Source organism: Carcharodon carcharias, chromosome 9 (assembly GCF_017639515.1).
Source record: "Carcharodon carcharias isolate sCarCar2 chromosome 9, sCarCar2.pri, whole genome shotgun sequence".
Taxonomy (NCBI): Eukaryota; Metazoa; Chordata; class Chondrichthyes; order Lamniformes; family Lamnidae; genus Carcharodon; species Carcharodon carcharias.
This window is the reverse complement of record NC_054475.1, coordinates 24169080-24188859: the sequence shown is the minus strand read 5'-3', so window position 1 is coordinate 24188859 and position 19780 is coordinate 24169080. Positions and strand designations below refer to the sequence as shown.

The window sequence follows — 19780 nt, the reverse complement described above, 5'->3', positions numbered from 1 at the left end:
ATCTCTGCAGAGTGGCGTCAGGGACGAATGGCTCGTGTGGTTCTACAAGATGAAGACATCACCACAAAGATTGAAAATGACTGGAAGCGTTTGAACACGTTGGTGCACTATCAGGTAATGCAGACACAGCAATCATACTACTGAGCCGTACTGCATCAGAGGAAACACAAGCAGAAAGTTTTGAACTCAAATCTCTCCTCATCCCTACCAAAACTTAAAGCAAACAAAATAGATTTTGCACAATCGACTTTTAATAGGACTTTTAAACCTTTGCCTCCAAAATTAATCATTACAGTTTCTTCCTGTTTGTGATGAGGCAATTACTGAAATGTTGAAACATGCGTAGAGAGTGGCTGGAGCAATTCATCCAGAGACAGTGTTAGACGGACTCAAATGTGCTCACATCTTACCTGAGGAGTACTCCATACTTTGCATTCAAAGAATCAAGGCAGCTGCTGGCCACCATAACCCAAACCATCACTGCTACTACAAGCCCAACGCCCTCGATCACCACTGCCACATCCTGCCCAATGTTACCATCCCCAAGCTATGTTTTCCTTTCCCTTAGCCACCTCTGCTTTTCTTCGTTGACCTGATTGCCTCTCCTGCACCCTACTTTCCCAATTGCCCCTTTCATCACCTACCAGAGAGTCGCTACTAGCTTTGCAGCAGCCCAGTTTTCAATGCTGCTTTGTAGAAGAGCTGCTTGCTACTGTGCACAGCTCATTGGCTTGATGGAAAGAAGATAAATGATATTGCAGTTCTGCATTAACACATGGTAGTCAACCTGGCTAAGCATACATGCAGTAGATGCATAAGGGAGTTTATAGCCGAGAAATACTTGGGCTTGTGGGGAGAGTAGGGAACAACTCTTGAGTTTGAATGGTAGGGCCCAATATGAGATGCTTTCCAGTTCAATACGGTGAACTTAGCCACTGAGCCAGTCATAGAGCAATTACTTAGTTTCAGGAACTATATTTTACCAAATTATTATGAAACCTTAAGGAATGTGGGTTAACTAAAGAATCTAGTGTGTTAATCTTGTAGAACAGACAATTGTCAAATTGTTACGCATGTGGAGTCTGAAATGCAATTTTGTGTAATGCAATGAAGAGTTGAAAACCATTATCCAATGTTCACTATTTCACATACAGGCTTTGTCTGCATCTACATGTAATAGTTGTTGAATCCCCACTGTAACATTGTAAGTATATGTGAGAGAGAGAGACAGAGCAATAGGCACATGTGGTGTAATGCAAAAGAGAATTGGTACTGAAAAGGTTAACATCAAACAAGGAGCTGATGAGTTGTCAGTCATTATGTGCTTTGAATGGTGGCAGATAATGAAGAGGAGATTTGAAGCAAATTCAAATTAGCGAAAAGCTGACGGGGACTGACAGAAAATTAAACCTTTTGCCTTTGACAGCAGCAGCCCCAAATCATGTCAGTGAATAGAATGGGATTAGCATTTTCTATTTCCTCAGAGAACAGGATTAATAAAGAAATAATAGATGTGCTGGCTTCTTTGTACACATTATTCATTATAATAGTCAATCAGAATATTTCACATGGAACATTTTACATTTATTATGTCAAAGCTAATAGTTTATTCTGCTAAAAACTAAAATTGGTAAGGAAAATACTTTTTTCAATCAAGTGACAGAGATAAATATAAAATTATAAGGATGTAAGGCAGAAAAGTATACATTTAAAGTAAATTACATATTAATGGTGCAAATCACTGAGGTGTCTAAGATTTGTTTGAGCAGCTCACCAATAGCTGGAAGTTTAGTTATGTTGAAGAGGCTTTTTATTGGTTTGTTGCTTCAATAATGGAAAGTGCACTGCAATTCCATTTACCCTCATTTTTTAATCCAGTTTGTGTTTCCTTGATTTTTTGAAAACTGGGAAAAGTTTTAACTTCTGAAATAATCCATATTTATTATCATATTACAACTGGAAAATTGTTACAAACTGCATTAACCATTTAGAAAATAAAACATGATCTACGTGTCATAATTGACCACAAAGGGGGTATAGCTGTTTCTCCCATTGTCTGTTAAATGCTGACCACATATTTATTATCATATTATGTATGGAAAATTGTTACAAATTGTATTAAATATTGAGAAAATAAGGTGTGGCCTTGCACCCATTCGTGGAACTCTGAAGCCAGCTACTTCACACCAAACAGGCCAAAGGGCAATTTTCACTTTTTAATATTCCCTCCTTGCCTATGGGAAAGTGTTTGGTTGATAGTCGTATCAAGCCACAACGGCACAGTGAAGTACAATGTGAGCCCAAATTTCCTGGGCCCCTCTTCCACCTACCCCTGAGTCTCCTGACTGCCCCCGAACACCCTCCTACCCCCCGCCCTCAAGGCTGCTGCATCTTGAAAGTAGCTGACTCATGAAGGGGTATAGTTCAACAGGTATCCTTATGGCACCTGACACAAAATGTCTAGAACCTCTACAGCAAATGTTTGCATGTTACCTGCATGTGGCATTGCAACCAATTTAATTCTGTCTTTGCTTAATATTCACACCTATGTTTTCCCACTGGGATCAACCCTAGCTGATTTTTTAAGTCACTAGACAGAGATCCTAAGCCCAGCTGAGGTGCTCCAAGTGCTCCCTTGGCCCCAGCTGAATTCTGTTAACTCATGGCAGGGTTAGTTCATTTTTGCTTTTCATTCAGTTGTTTTACCCATCCTGTGTTAAATACTTAGCACATATCAACTCCTACAGTGTGCATTGCAAAAGACACAACTTGACCTTAAAATTATTGATTTAATTTTATGTTTCCACAACTTCTCAAATAAATAAACATGAAGTATACTTCTACAAAGTAAACATGTGGGGCTACACACACTCCTTAACATGCTGCTAACTTGCATTAATACCGCAGTCCGCAAATCAAATCCATTTAATACATGTTGAATCAATCCTTGGATTTCAGTCAACACTGCTGTCACTGCTGTTTCACTGCCAGCTGTTCCTTTGCCATTTAAAAAAATGTTATTAACAAATGAAGAGAGAGATTTGCTAATGTTTTCTCCTAACTTTTGATCTATTCTGGCAATTTAAAGTTTTAGAGTTCTGCCTCTGCAAGTGGGAAGAGGGCAGCACCTCAAGTGAGTGCAGCATGTGGTGCAACTTCCCTCTCAAGGGTCAGTGAAATTGCGTTGCTGTGTAAAGTGAGACCTAATTGAACATTATCTTATCTGTGTGCATATTTTTTTTGCCAGGAGTCTGATGCACAAAATTTCTGATTGGCACAGTGCAGGCTCTCGTGCAAGTTTTCTGACTGGATTACTGTTTCTGCTGTGAAAAGCAATAACCTGGCCCCTCCCTAGGGAGTGAAGCCAGGCAGCTGCCAATCTAGAAAACCTTCTAATAGCAACAGTAATTAGCCTCTAATTGATCTCAAGATCCATTTATTTTAGACCATCTCTCTTTAGGGAGCACCTCAACAGTGACCTTAAAAGGACAGAGAAGGTTAGTAACTAGATGTCATAAATGTGCTCCATTCTGCAAATTACAGATCAGTTGGTACTTAGAATTTTTGGTCAGCTTCCTTTCTGTCACTATTAGACTTTCCACCCTAGCATAACCATCACTCAAATAAAAAAAAAATGAAGAAGTAAGAAATAACGTGCCTTTGTAATGCCTGCTGACATGTTCCTTACTAAATGTCCACAGAACTGCTTGCTGCTTCCATACTAGTATCACACTAGCATCTTCCACCTACCTTCCTGCACATAGGTCTCTTCCCTTGACCTTTGTCTGTCACTGCATTCTTCACCCCTTCAATCCTATTTCTCCCAGTCTCACCTCATCAGCCTGCAGTCAACACTGAGGGGGATGGAATGTGAATATTAATTTGTTCATGCTAACTTGTGGATTAATAGAAGCTATATTAATCTCCTGCAATGGCTTCTCATCCCACTCCTTCAGTGCAACCCCTGGAGTTCTCCAAGGTTCTGTTCTTAGCCCCCCAGAAATGTCATCCAAGAGCATGATTGTCAGCTTCTACATTGAAACATTTTACTGTGTTAAACTAGTAATCCAGAGAACGTGAGTTCAAACTTCACCATGGCAGTTTAAAAATTTCAATTCAGTTGAATAAAAAACTGGTAGAAGTGACTATGAAACAGGAACATTTTCATAAGGGACCTAATTGGTTTCTTCATGTCCCTTAGAGAAGGAAACTTGCTCTCCTTACCTGGTCTGACATATATGTGACACCAGCCCTGTGCTGAGCCTCTGAAGTGGCCTGGCAAGTAACTTGGTTACATTAAAACTGCTGTAAAAGAAAGCCCACCATCTCCTTCTATGATGGTGTGTATCCGCCTTGCCAGTGATGCTCACCTTCCGATAGTAAATTAACTATTGTTAAAGTCTTGTAAAATGTGGAATGTCATTATTATTTTATTAATTCAAACATGCGATATGGTTTAAATTTTTACTGGGACAAATTAAACTCTAGCTTGATCTATGAGGATTCTGGTATTATGTATATATCAAAAGTCAGAATCTTTACTAGATTCTCTTTCAGCCACTTCTGGTTTGTGTCAGTGCGAAATGCATGTAATGCAAGAGTGACAAATATTGATGAATGAACTCCTTTACTTGTGTTATCCTTAATATGTAATTTTTGACATTTATAAAATTGGTTCAGATTTTGTTTCGCTGATTATTGCCTAGTATTTTCCACTTTTTAGTGAGTTAGCACAGCAGGAAAGAATGTTCCTTTAATGAGCTGATGGATATTTCAATGGGATTTCCTTCCATTGCAGACACCCTACTGCCAGCCAGCTCCAATCCCCACATATTCTTCATCCTATTAATTACAAAGCTCAGTAAACTTGAAATCACATTTATTTTTAAAAGGCCACCTTTATCTTGCAAAACAGTTTTGCAGTCATTTTTTTTGCACACAAGAACAAAATCTAATAGAATTAATCATATTGAAATATAGTGTTTGCATGATATTGTTCTGACAAAAATTATGCAGAGCTCATTCTGGCTTCTTTGCTTGCCCAAACAAAACTGTTCGTTCAAATGCATTTTCATTAAAGCATTACTGCTGTATGTTTATCAAAAGATCCATGTCAGTTTACACTTGACCTGTAATCTTCACAAGTGGGACTTAACAATGTATGGGCATCTAGCGGTCTGCTGTTTTCCTATCTATTGTTCTGTTACTCAATTCTGTTCTCAATTTTATTCCAATTTTCCCAATCTTTATTTACATTTGGCACTCCTAGATTGGATAGAGCATAAGTCATATTGATGACAAAACTCCATAAATACTTTAAAATGTACACTAAATACTTAGAATAAGCTGAAAATGCCTCCCATTTGACCTTTCTCTGCTGTGGTAGTGGGATATTTACCATTTTCTACATCAGCCATTTTTGGTTATGGATAGTGTGTGACTTGCCCAAATCCAATTTTGAGTTTACCCAAATTTTTGGCTCTCAGTTGGCAAACAAATAAGATTATCAACCATCAATTTGAGATTATCAGCCATCACTTTGAATGTATTGCCACTACCCCACATCCTAGAAATGGAAAGACCTGCACTTCCAGCTAGACCCGCTGGCTCAGTTATATTTATTCTTGCGTCCAAATGAAAACCTTTAGTGAAAGCAAAGCAAAAAAGAAAAATTGTAGTATGTTTGTATGTAAACATGAGATGGACATGACATTTAGAAATAGATGGCCCTTGTATTTGATTTCACATTGCTTGGAGTGCATTTTATGATTTTGTCTGTCACTTGAATGCTTTTTAGCATATTCAGTTAGGTCAATTAATGCACAGTTGTTTGATTTGGGTCATTTGGGTGTATATGCTGAGAGTTAAGAAAATAAAGTGAAATGCGTTTTTGTAGCGATGATGTAGAATTAGTCCTACATGTCATGACAGGGTAAATTATGGATTAAAAGCTCCACTACTCCAATGCTCAGGTGGTGGAAGGAGAACATGCATTTGACTGTTGAGGAGGCAAATTTTGTGGACACTGAGACCATTCTGTTTAATTTTCAGCTGGTAAATACAGTATTTAAATCCCTCTGCAGGTGTCTGATCGTTCCGTTGTTGCTCTGGTTCCTAAACAGACTTCTTCTTACAATGTTCCAACCACGACCAGTATGTGTAGAACATCCATTAGTCGCTATGGTAAGTTAAGATCCTAGCATGCTTGTAAGCTTCTTGTAACAAAATTGAGTCTGCCAAATTATATTTGTTTGTTATGGAGGTGCTGGAATGATCTATAATTCGTTCTAGTTACTAAATCCAAAAGACTGACTAACCCTACTGACTCCCATTACAGCCACTCTCCCCAGTGACTGACTGCAACAGAACCTATTGTTTCCTGTGGCAGCACAATGCTTTTATTGATTTCACTTGAGATTGTGGCTCTATGGGCAATCCACCAGTTACCAACATAACTTCCCACTCATGAGATTGGATAACAAATTGAAGAGAATAACCATGAATTTGTAATTTAAACTCTTTGACACCTGCTGAATTTAAGCCCTTCGCATGCCCCTCATCCTCAAATACAGAAATATGATTGATATAAGGTCATCAATTGTTCCAGCTCTTCCTGTGTATCCCCATTATAATAAAATCTTGATTATCTGGAAATATAAACAGTAACAGGCTTTTTTTCAAGGGCTGGAACAAGAAAAAGAATAATTGTGTTTCAAGCTACAGAATCATGTACTGTTCAGTACAGAAAGCAAGGATGTACCTGTGTGATGGTTACCTCTACAGCTATCAAAAAGACTTGAACCATTCAATACCTTTAGAACGCAGGAGCAGATAATTGGAGAGTAAATTATGACTTCTGTGCTCGGATAAGAAAACTGTATAGCTTTGTGTTGTGCAGTAAGTAAACTCAAGTTGAGTTTGTGGGGGACAATATGTTCCCACATAGTTCTGATTGGTTTCTAACTTCACACAGTTATGAAGTGGTAGGATGTAACTGGTCTTTCAGCTTTGAAGTTTATTGCTATGTGTTTATAGTTTTATAATGGTTAGTTTGGTTCAAATTGAATGATTTTTGTCTTCCTTTCATTGTAGACTCCACTTTACGGTACACTGGAAGTCCTGACAGCCTGCGCTCTCGGGCTCCAATGATTACCCCAGATTTAGAGAGTGGTGTTAAAGTGTGGCATCTGGTAAAGAACCATGATCATGGAGACCAGAAGGAGGGTGATCGTGGCAGTAAGATGGTATCTGAAATCTACCTGACAAGGCTGTTAGCAACAAAGGTACTAGAAATGCATGGTTTGATGACAGTTCTCATGGGCATACTTGGGGAGATAGTTGGGGAAGAGGTTCAAAATTATGCATCAGATACGCACATATCCCAAACTCAACTGGGACAAAATAAGCATATTAAGACATTAGCATTTAAAATTTAGATGCTCTTTACATCTTAATCTTACAGACTAAGAAACAGTAATGAATTGATTTAGATTTAAAATGGTCAATTACATATCTATATTATTCTCACTGCATCTTCAGATATTTACTGTTCAGTTAGATTTCAGTTTCGATACTGTCAGGTTATTACTATGATGGTGCCTGCAAGTTTATCAATCCAGAAACTCAAAACTACCAAGTTTAAGATGGAAGAGTATAGTTTCAGTTCAGCTTTAAGGTCCTTTTAGCCGCTTTGTAAACTAATATACAATAAACATCATTTTCCTAAGTCTTATTATAGAAAAACATCAGTTATGGTGGCTGTTCCTTCAGCTGCCTGGGGCAGAATTTTTCAGCCTTGTTGTGTCAGGGCGGGGCTGTCAAATGCACAAGCTGTTCAAAATTCCATTGACTTTGGCAGGACCATAAAGTCCCACCAGTGTAAAATTCCACCACAATTTTCCTTCCTAAAATTCTCTCTCCACCTCCCTCTTTTCCTTTAAGATTCTCCTTTTAAAAACAACCATTTGACCAAGCTTTTTGTCACCTATCCCATCATATTCTTACATGGTTCAGTGTTAAACTCTGTTTGTTGACTCTCCTGTGACGTACCTTGGGAAGTTTTACTGTACTAATGGCGCTATATAAATTAAGTTTTGGTAATTATATATTAATATATCAGATTGCTCTAAGCGAAATACTTGACAATTAAGTGCACACTTCTTCACTCCTCTTTTCTTTACAGGGCACACTGCAGAAGTTTGTAGATGACCTGTTTGAGACACTGTTCAGCACCGTACACCGTGGCAGTGCCTTACCACTTGCCATTAAGTACATGTTTGACTTCCTGGATGAGCAGGCTGACAGACATGTCATCCATGATACAGATGTTAGGCACACTTGGAAGAGTAACTGGTAAGTGATGTAATTGGCTGCTTCATCTAACCGTGGAAACACTCACTGGGACCAGTAAAGCAGGCCCCGGGCGGCAGCAGCAGCACTCTTCAAGCTGAATGAGCTGAGTTTATCCTATTTAAATTGTACATGATGCACTGGGGAGAGGGGTGACGGAATGGGACTTAGGGTTGTGTGTCAGGAGCCAGCTGTTCGTGAATCAGTTTTTAATCATGATGGGAAGTGGGAGGACAACAATGGCAGTGATGCACTTTGACCTTTTGGGGCCAATGTGATTTCAGGATGTCAGATTGGGTGGACCTTTAGGGAAGACTAGGCACCACCCTACAAATGTTCTTATGATTGAGCGCACAGTGGCTGAAATGCTGCTCAAGCACCTAAGGTGTGTTATGGGGATGTTCCGTAATGTAAATATTTTTGCAACCCTAATGAGGCGAGCACAATTTATAAAATGGCTCAATTTATGCTGGCAGGCTGTATTAGGCCACACTGCGCTTATTGTTGACCTTGGGCCTCTGCGGTACAGGTTGCCCGTAATCATATTATCATCCCCGTATCTTTTTCAAACGTTTGCCCGGTTTTGTCTTCTCTCCATATTTCATACAGGAGGTGGAGAGCAAGTTATCAATTTCCTCTTCCACAAAAACGCAGCTGCGAACTTGGTCGTCGCCTGAGAATTTGCCACTGATTAAAACGTATTGCATATGAATTGTAGAATTTTAACAGAGAGTGGAAGTCCTGATCATCCACCACAACCGCAGTGCAATACGTCCAGTAACACAATTTTTAAGCTGTTTCCCGGGACTTCTGCAGACCTTGTACCGAAGTCATAGTAGACAATCAGAATAACCCCCACGGAAATTAGTGTGTCTCAATTTTACTTGCCTGGTGTCTACTCCTTTGCATCTTGTAGCCAGAAAGGAAAGACGAGACTGGTTTCTGTGTGGTCAAGCTTTGGAGTATTTCAGTGATTTAGCTTATAAGTAAATTGAGCCAGAAATGGTTTGTTTCCCACGGCAATAAACAGTAAAAGGGAGAACTGATTTCTCACAGTCTAACTGAAAAGGGGGCAAAACTCAGCCAATTTGAATAGGAAGACACAGGAGATTTGGAGTCCTAGAGTTTAAACTTCCTCATCAACAGAATTTTTGCTGCATGCCCTGCCCAGTCCTCCAAAAAAAAATCATTAAAAATATTGACAAGCTTTATTTTTCCACATTACCTCCCATCATGCACCCTCTGTAAAAATGAGCTCTTTAAAATTCTGCTGCCTATATACTTATACAAAGGGACCTTGGCATGTGTGTCCATAGATCTCTGAAGGCAGAAGGACATGTTAGTGGGGTGGTGAAAAAGGCATAGAGGACACTTGCCTTTATCAATCGAGGCATAGATTACAAAAGTAGGGAGGTCATGTTGGAGTTGTGTGGAACCTTGGTGAGGCCACAGCTGGAGTACTGTGTGCAGTTCTGGTCGCCACATTATAGGAAGGATGTGATTGCACTGGAGGGGGTGCAGAGGAGATTCACCAGGATGTTGCCTGGGATGAAACATTTAAGTTATGAAGAGAGGTTGGATAGAGTTGGGTTGTTTTCGTTGGAGCAGAGAAGACTTAGGGCCGACCTGATCGAGGTGTGCAAGATTATGAGGGGCACGGACAGGGTGGATAGGGAGCAGCTGTTCCCCTTAGTTGAAGGGTCAGTCACAAGGGGGCATAAGTTCAAGGTGAGGGGCAGGAGGTTTAGGGGGGATGTGAGGAAAAATGTTTTTACCCCAGAGGGTGGTGACAGTCTGGAATGTGCTGCCTGGGAGGGTGGTGGAGGTGGGTTGCCTTACATCCTTTAAAAAGTACCTGGATGAGCACTTGGCGCGTCATAACATTCAAGGCTATGGGCTAAGCGCTGGTAAATGGGATTGGGTAAGTAGGTCAGGTGTTTCTCACATGTCAGTGCAGACCCGATGGGCCGAAGGGCCTCTTCTGCACAGTGATTCACACCTGACCCCGTTCACGCATTACCACTATGCTCATCGATTCTTGATTCAGCAACACCTCAGATTAAAAGTTCTCTGTATGGTGTTGGGGGCAGTTTGGCAGGTCTTTTTAAGGTATTTGCTTTTTTAGGTAGGTCAACAGTAAGTATTTATTAACTACTAGAAACTATATTCATTGGTACAGTAAAGGTCCAAGCTAGGAGCTGTCTCCATGTTTGTTTCTACACACAGCTCTGCCCAAGACTATACTGACCCCTTGGTGGGGGTCATGTGTTCTCTTACACCACTCTGTGGGCAATACTGTATTTAGTCCCACATTAACCCTTTATGTGCCAGACCCTTATACTTGACCACCCCCCAAATCTTTACCCAACGTATTTACAAGTTATCCCATGAATTTACATCATTACCACTACTCCATCTCCCTACTCAGTTCTCTGAGTTCATAGGTTCAGGTGACCTGGAAGCTTTATAAACTTTCCATGCTCAAGGGGCTGAGTGGCCTACTGCTCCTAATTTGTATCTTGTTCTCACTACTATCAGAGGAGTGGTAAGCTCTGTCACTGCAGGTAAACTTTGTTGAATTGGAGGTTGTTTTGGCATCTAGGTATCTTTATATCCTCCTTTTCCATTCTTTGACATTGAGTTTCTCTTTGTCAATTCCCTACTTGAAGTGATAGATGGTGGTTGGTTTATCTCTCTCTTTAGGGGGTGGACGAAACTGGGCTCATCTCTGTAGTGTTTTTTTTTTCTCTACCTTCGTGTGGCTCACTGTAATGGACACTGGGATGGAAGATGGCTCTGCTGTGTGGGTGAGAGTTTGTAGTAAGCTCACCTTTACATTTGGCCATGTGGTGTGCGCTGTCATCAGCCGATGGCTGCTACTCAGTTCCAACATAGTTTGTGGCACTGTCATGCTGGCTGGAGATTGTAGTGCCTACTCTGTGATCTCGGGGTTTATCTCTCCAACTGGCATTGGAGCCGGAAGTTGAGGCTCTTCTCATGGCTGGTTCATCTCTTGACTGCCATCTAGTCAAGGTGTCACGGTAACCATCTGAATGGTTGGCTGGTCTGACCAATTAAGTGCTTCCAGAACCGGTAACAAAAATGGACAAACTTGCTCTGCAAAGAGTGAAGCAAATACAGGGCTGAAGTCCCAGTTGTGAGAATCTTTCTTGCTGGAGCTGTCGGGAACTTGCAGTTCTGTATAACTTACGGCCGTGTTTGTCTTGACGTCTGCCACTTTGGGGAGATCCAAGGCTACAAGGCATCTCTGCTGAAGAGAGAAAAAGACTTGCTACGGATAACTACAGCAGCCGAAGGATTTGTTTGCCGCCATTCCTTAATAGTTCCAGAATCATGCCGACCAGAAGTCGGATTCCTCCAGACCATGGAGTGGTATGTCTGTTGTTTGTAGCCAGAGGTCGCTCAGCCACTTTTGTAGATGGGACTGTAACACTGGCTCCATAGCTGTTAACTGAGATAGCCATTAACTGAGATGTCCACATTCCAGAATAAAAATCCAGGCCCTTTCACCTCACCCAAGAAGCATGGTTGTGTTCCCTCTTGGTGTGCTGTCTCGACCTCTTGAATCCTCTTGGGATCATCGATGCGTTTTGATGTTATGGCTTCGTACAGCTTCCCAAAGTGTCCAATTTGGTTGCATTGAAAATATTGGGCTGAAATTGCTGGACATTGATCATGCCTGTGGGGGTGCTTTGCACTGGCATGGTCGCTTTACTGGTCGGTTAGAGTGTTGTTTCCCTTGGCTGGAGTGCCCCTGTGTCTAGGCTATTTCACTAGCTGGACAGTGAGGTTTACTTTGTACCACAGTTTACTTTCTCCCCTTAATATGGATCAGTCCTGCAAATGGATTTCAAAATGCCTGACAATCTGGATGGCCTTCTTAAGGGTTAGATCTTCCTTTGCTTGAAGCATGCCTGAGAGTATGTCGTCCACCACTCCTACAGCTATTCTCTCCCTGATCAGCTCAGATTTCAGGTCACTGTAATCACAAACTTCAGCCATTCTGTAAAGCTCATTTTTTTTTAATTCCTTCATGGGACGTGGGCGTCGCTGGCTAGGCCAGCATTTATTGCCCTTGTTCAGAGGGCACGTAAGAGTCAACCACATTGCTGTGGGACTGGAGTCACATGTAGGGCCAGGTGAGGTAAGGACAGTAGATTTCCTTCCCTAAAGGGCATTAGTTAACCAGTTGGGTTTTTACAACAATTGACAACGGTCTCATGGTCATCATTAAATTTTTTTAATTGCAGGTTTTTTAACTAATTCAAATTCAGCTATCTGCCATCGCAGGATTTGAACCCAGGCCTCTACCCTGGGTCTCTGGATCATTAGTCTAGCAATAATACCACTACACCATGGCCTCCCCATAAATTAATGAAGGAGTAGACTGGTTCTCCTAGCTGCTGGGCGCGTTTATTAAATTTAGCCCTTTCAAGGATTTTGTTATTTCTGAGGTTAAAGTAAGTGTTGATTGATTTTAAAACTTCATCGAGTTTTGCAGATGATTTGTTGATTTCTCGTTTAGCTATTATATTGTTGGCTATCGAGCCTACCGAACCAAGCATTCTGTTAACTTGTTTAGCTTCTGTCCTTTCAGGCCTGAAGCAATCATGTACCTAAGGAATCTCTTTTTCCAAATTCCTCAATTTTGTTATTGGATCTGGGCCTTGGATAAGTCCAAATTGATCTGCAAGAGTGGATTTCTGATCCATGGTTAAAATTTTTAAATTGCAGGTTTGGCTTTGAGATTTCTGAAAATCCAAGATGGCGCAGCCATGCACTTGTTTGCTGGTTTTGACAGGTTCTTGCAGTAATGGCATTCGTGATCTCAATGTTTAAATTGACTTGCGTTGTCCAGGAATTTTAGGTTTTTAGCTTACCCCTGCTATGTCTGCAAACTTTGCGCACACTGGGTTTTGAAGCTGGATTTCTGCAGGTTTCAGTGGAATCTTCTGCTGCATTGAGAGGTTTATTTTTTGTCTTCAGCTTCCAAGTCTTTTCTTTAGAGTTCTTCTCTGGTGATTTCCTTCTGCGCCTTCGCTCCTTGAGCTTTTCTTCAGGCCAGAATGCTGCTTTGATTTTTCCTCCAGGATTTTAATTTTCTTCTGCAGTCTCTGTGAGGTTTTGAGTTGTTCCATTTGTTGCCACCATGTTGTAAGGTGTTGGGTGAAGTTCAGTAGGTCTTATTAAGGTAATTGTAGTCTTGGGTAGTTCAACAGTAAGGATTAGCTACTAGAAATGCTATACATTGATACAGTAAAGGTCCAAGCCAGATCTCCATGCTTGCTTCTACACACAGCTCTGTCCAATGCTACACGGATCCCTAGGTGCAGGTCATGTATTCTTTTATATCTCTGTGTGGGAGGTACTGTACTCAGTTCCACATTAACTCTTATACTATGCTTATTTTGTCAGATCCCTTCATGGCCTTGCCCCTCCCCATCTCTGTAACCTCCTGCATTGTTAAACCTTCCAAGACCTCTGCATTCAACAAGCTCTGGTCTCTAATGCATCTCCACTCCCCTTCACCCCAGGATTGGTGGCCATGTCTTTAGCTGTTTAGCCCCAAGCTCTGGAATTCTTGTTCCAAACCACTCCATTTCTTCTACCTCTCTCTCGTCCTTTAAGACACTCCTTAAAACCAAGCACTTTAGCTAAGCTTTTAGTCATCTGTACTAATATCTCATTCTTTGGCTCAGTGTCAGTCTGTTTGAAGCACCTTGGGACACTTTACCACAATTATAGTGCTATGTAGTTGTGATTTTTAATGAATGGGAATAGTAAAATTATTATTATAGTTAATGCATTCACACATACACATTCACATACATGTATAAAAGCAGACTTGTATTTTAAAAGCTATAGCTTATATTGCAGGGAGAGGGACAGATTAAGGCTACTTCCTCCGACTTTCATCCTAATCTCAATATCTGTGCTGTCATACCTCAATTATCGCTCAGGTTTAAAGATGAAAAAATTTACAGAAATAGAACAGCTTAGATTTTAACTTCATCCATCACGACATTCACAAGGTTCCCTTATTTTTTACCGGAGCATGCAATATTGACCTCAGCTATTTTCCCTGCCATTCAAGCTGAAGATGTTTGTGTGGCAGATGAGGAGGCTGAAGCATATGTAAATCAGAAGCTTAAAATGCCACAACTATATCCAAAACAGGTCTTTGTTCTTTAAACTACATTGTATAATGAATTCAGCTTTAAAAATGAGTGTGTTTTCAGATGTAATTTTGTAATCATGCTGGAGTTAAATGTGAAGATTAACAGTTCTATTGTAAATCTGTGTTAATGGAGGTCATTTATTTGGGAATTCTGAGCATGTTGCATATTCTCAGTGCTTCCCTTAGCAACACCACAACCTTTAGTTTGTTCACTCAGTTCATGCGGATGGTGTTTGAACCATGTCCTGATTTTATGCCTTGATTTGCAAACTAATTTCTGTTGTTCCTGATTGTGTTTTAAGTAGAAATTGTTTTTAAAAAACATGAAAGACTCTAACATAAAACTCCAGTATCAGTTTTCTCATTGTTCAAGATTTTGAACTTCCCCTTTTGCCTTCAAGCTAAGCAAGGCACAAATAGAATCGCAAACCCTTTTATTCATCCACTACCACTATAAGATTTACTTCTAAATAAAACCATCTGAATGGTTTGAAGAATGAATGAATGATGATAATAAATACACTGCAAATAGTTATTCCGGATACAGCAACAAGTGAATGCATTTATATAGCGGCTTTAACAAAGTAAAATATTTAAGAAGGTTGGAAAAGGGACTTGCCCAGGAGAGCATTGTTATAGTCAAGGCTGGAGGTAACAAATGGATAAAGATTTTAGATGGGTTGAATCAGAGCAGAGACAGGCCATGTTGTAGTGTTGTGAGGGTGTTGGTTCCAGAACAGTGTGTTCAATTGGTTAATAGTAAGTCTTTATTAACAAGTAGAACTATTTACACATGTATAGGAAATCGTACAGGTTAGGAGCTATCGCCATGATTAGGTCGTTACATGTCTCTGCTCAACATCACACTGACCCCTGGCTCTGGATCATGTGCCTTCTTACATCACTGTGTGGGCGGGACTGGACTCAGTCCCACGTTAACCCTTTATGTGCCGGACCTTCATACTACACAGGATAAAAAATGCATTCTTTGTGATGAAACAGATATGGAGTCAGGCTTTCAGATCAGGGTCATCTAGGCTGGCAGTGTTGTGAATGGTTGGGTTAAGCTTGAGACAATGGCCGTGTGGAGGCAGGGCAGAATCAATAGCCAGGGAAGAAAATCTGTGGTGGGGACCAAAGACGGTGGCTTTGGTCTTCCCAATATTTGAGTGAAGGAAATTTTGTCTCATCCAAGACAGGATGTAAAGCAAGCAGTCTGACAACACAGACTCAGTGGAGGGGCTTAGAAAGACGGCGATGAGGTAAAGCTTGGTGTCAGCAACGTAAATTTGGAACCAGATGCCCTATTTTTGGGTAACATCAACAAGAGACAGCATGTGGATGAGAAATAGGAGGGGGTGTCCATAGACCCTTGAGGAATTCAAGCAGTGCCAAAGCAGGAAGCAAAGCCACTGCAGGAGTTTCTCTGGTTGTGGCTGGATAGTTAACAGTGGAACCGGGCGGGGGCAGACCTGCTAGAGGTTGGTATCTTCAACTGTGTCAATGGCTGCAGCCAGGTCAAGAAGGATGAGGAGGGATAGTGCGCCACAGTCACAGTCTCACAAGGTGTCATCTCTGACTTTGATTAGGGTTGTTTGTGTTAGGTCAGGGGTGGGAAGCTGATTGGAGAGGTTCAGACATGGAGTTATGGAAAAGATGGGCCACGCGTTGAAAGAATTTGGAGAATAAAGGGAGTTGGAGATGGACAGTAATTTGCAAAGACTGTTTTTTTTCGAGGAGAGGAGGCTGATGGCAGCAGCCTTGAAAGAGTGGGAAACTGTACCTCAGGGTGGGACACTGACAGCTAGCATGAAGGCTGGGAAGAGAAGTTATGATCAGTAGTTCAGTGTGAATAGGATTGGGAGAGCAGGAGATGGATCTCGTGGACAAGATGAACTTAGGGCATGAAGGGAGATAGTAGAGAAATAGGTGAGTTCAGGGCTAGGGCTGGGGGTGACTTTGGATTGGCCTTGGTGGGCAATCAGAAGTGGGGAATGCGAAGAGGCAACTGAATGGATGGTCTCAATCTTTGCAATAAATATGTCCATGAGCTCCATGCAATATTAGCTGCAGGCAAGGGTGGAGGAGGTGGGAAAGAGAGGTTACCAATATTGGTAGTGGAAAAATATCATTGGAATTAAAAGAAAAATACTGAAAGCCTGCTTAGTTCTGGAAATGATTGTTGCTATTGTATGGGTAGAGATAAATTTTACTTTATTCGGTGAATTTGACAGCTAGGTAGAGTGGAGGAGTAATTCACACCTGCTTTAAATGCTAATGAGCATTGAGCATCTTTCTTCTGAAGATAAGAGTGTAATCTTGAGAATTATGACACGACAAGGACATCAAGGTGATCAGAAATGTACTTTCCTGTGAGCTGTCCTCAGGAAGTAGCACTTTTATCTCAAGACAGGTGTGCCTAGAGATTGCGGAGACATTTGAAATAAAAGGATAATGTATTGGCGCCCATTCTGCTTATTTTGTTACAAGGCTAGCTAATCTTGTAGTCAGTGTGGCTGGAGATTTGAACCCAGGTGCTGCCTAGCATCGCTTCACCAGTCGTGCTTATGATATGATTCATCCAACTGAATCACGGAAAGAGGTTGTCTGAAGGCAAAAGCCAGACTGGGAAATGTTTTGTGTTTTTTTTCAAAAAGGGAGGAATCTGTTATGAGGGAGGAAATGAACTGGGCAGAAATTTGGCCTCGTTTCCTCTGTGATGAGCCAAATATTTTTGGCTTTAGAGAAGCAGAAGTTTTTGTGGGCTCTTGCAATGTTTTATTTAGTTTTTTTATAACACAACCAATATACTCTGATAAGATCACATTTGTTAACAAAAGAAATTGCTTTCAAAGATAAATTTTCAATCCCAATTGATTGGCATTCTATTTATGCAGTAAGGAGATAAGAATTGATAAGGTCACTTATTGCTTTAATTAAGTCCCATCCTTTCCTAACAGTCTGATCTTATCAGACTTTTACCGCATTAAGACATTAAGTGATCGTCAATTGACTGTACCTCAATTGGTCTGAGAGGTCTCCATGGAATACCAGCAGCAAAAAAAATTGTACATTGCCTCTGCTTGTGGAATTCTCTCCTCATCATCACCTAGGACCCTTGTTCTTTGTGTGAAGTCATTCATGGACGAGAGTTCCACCACTTGTTAAACCAGTGCTCTCGGAGCATTCTGGAGCAGGCAGTAGGGAAGACCTTGACTTGCTAAAACCTCTTGAGTTTTCCTTTCGCTTTTAGCTGCTAGGAGGAACTACTCCATTTAATGAGTTGCTTGTCCTTATCACAACAACAGCAACTTGTATTTATATAGCACCTTGCAGAACAGCAGCATTAATGGAGGAAACATCCCAAAACATTTTTGGGAAGTGAAGGAAAGAGAGAACATAAGTAAAATAAATAAAGGAAGAGATGGCATGTTGGGAGAGATGTTCAGAGACTTGGGGCGGAATTTTACGGCCCCGTTGTGATGGTGCTGGGGGGGCCTTAAAATGCGGCAAGCCAGTCCATTAACTTTGGCGGGACCATAAAATCCTGTCGTTGTAAAATTCCGCTGTTGGGTTTTGAGGAAGTTTGCAAAGGCAGAAGAAGATGTGGGCCTAGATCTTCCAAGCAGCAATGACAAGTGAATTGCCACTGCTCTCATAACTTCCCCTGACTCGTTGCTATGCGTTTCTTCCAGGGTCTTCCGATCCTGGCTTTCACAGGAACATGCAGCGTAGCATCCATCGGGATGAGTGAGCGAATGGGAAGGTGGGTGAGATGAAAAAATGAGTAGTTGGGTGAGATGATAGTTGGGTTGAGTTGGGGGGGGTGGTCGGATCGAGTCAGTGGGGTAGTTGAGGCGGTCACGGTGGGGGGGTGATTTGGGGAGGGGTCAGTTGTGAAGTTACCCTATGTTAGACTAGACTTTAATCTGCCTAACATTTCCTGAGTAACTGTTGATGTAGGTCAATGTAGAACTGACTGGAGCCTCCGACTCTAGCTCAGAGTTGGAGACATTCGCGGAGGGTCTGGGGAGCAAGGGAATTGTCCTCCGGAAGTTTAAACTTCCTGGGCAATTCCCTTGAAGTTCCATGCAACAGAACCTCCACAGGGTCCTGATGTGCATCTTCAGTAATATGCCTGGTCTGCGACGATTTGGAAAGTTGAAGATTTGGCCTGTGGAAACACAACAATGTTTAGGGAGAGGTGTCCAGAAATTGGGAGCAAAAACAGGAGAGGATGAGGACTGGAAGAGGCATTAGGCAGGAGAAGGTGAGGTATAAGGGCTTTGAAAACCAGGCTATATGATTCAGTGCATTAGGGAACAGGAAACCTATGTACATCAGCAGGGTTTGGGATGACGGGTGAGTAGGAATTAGAGAAGGATGGGTTACGGGTGGTTGAGGTTTGCATAGTTTGGAGATGAGCATGGAGGAGGCTATTTATAGGATGGTGGCCTGCAAGAAAGAGGTGTTAAAGCATAGACATAAGCCAGGATTTCTGGTCCTGCCCATCGCCCGGATCTCCCGGTCCCACCAAAAGTCAATGGACTTGTTGGCTGGCCATTGTGGGCTCTGCCATACGGGTTCGGAAAATCCCAGCCAAAGCTGCTGCTGCCTGCATTCCTTTCCACTGCCTAATATATTCTCCCCAAATATTGTAGGCAATAATTTAATTTTTCAGAAGGAAATGTATTAAGGATGTGACCATCTAGCAATGCTACTACATTGTTTCCCTATTGGAAGAACACTGATTCTAATTTATTCTGTTAATCCGATGTGACAAGAGAAAATGTTGGAACAAATATAAATGCCAGTCTCCCTCCATGGCACAGCAAGTTCATTCAGTGATTCACAGATTCAATTCCCAATCTGCGCAGTTACTGAATCTCCACTCAGGATATTACAATTGGCCTTAGCGTTCTTGTGTGAGTGAACGAAAAGTCAGCCAGGATTGCCACACTTGATGGCTGTCCAGCAACACATCATGGATTGTGATGTCAGATGAGAATGCGATTCAGTGTGTGCCTTATGTGCACTCACCTTGCCTTGAGCTAAAATTTTGCCAGCACTCCTCATCAGGGTTGTCGTCTGAACAATGGCTAATGCATGAGATAGTGGTACTTAAAACGTATTTGCAACTAGGAGCCCATGACTTTTTGGGGGGATTGGAGGTGGCAAGGAAAATTTCTGCATAAGAATGGTGGTTGTGGGTGGCGTTGGGGGGAATAAATT

The 19780-nt window shown here is 41.4% G+C and overlaps 1 protein-coding gene across 3 annotated transcripts in view; it reads left to right on the top strand.

The window, feature by feature from the left end:
- LOC121282617 (plexin-A2-like) overlaps positions 1 to 19780 on the top strand; it is a 470357-nt gene that overhangs the window by 435864 nt on the left and 14713 nt on the right. For all 3 annotated transcript variants that reach the window (XM_041196398.1, XM_041196397.1, XM_041196399.1), the window contains 4 exons: positions 11 to 114; positions 6084 to 6183; positions 7093 to 7283; positions 8183 to 8352. In XM_041196398.1, coding sequence (XP_041052332.1) covers positions 11 to 114; positions 6084 to 6183; positions 7093 to 7283; positions 8183 to 8352 — 565 coding nt within the window. The remainder of the gene's footprint in view (positions 1 to 10; positions 115 to 6083; positions 6184 to 7092; positions 7284 to 8182; positions 8353 to 19780) is intronic.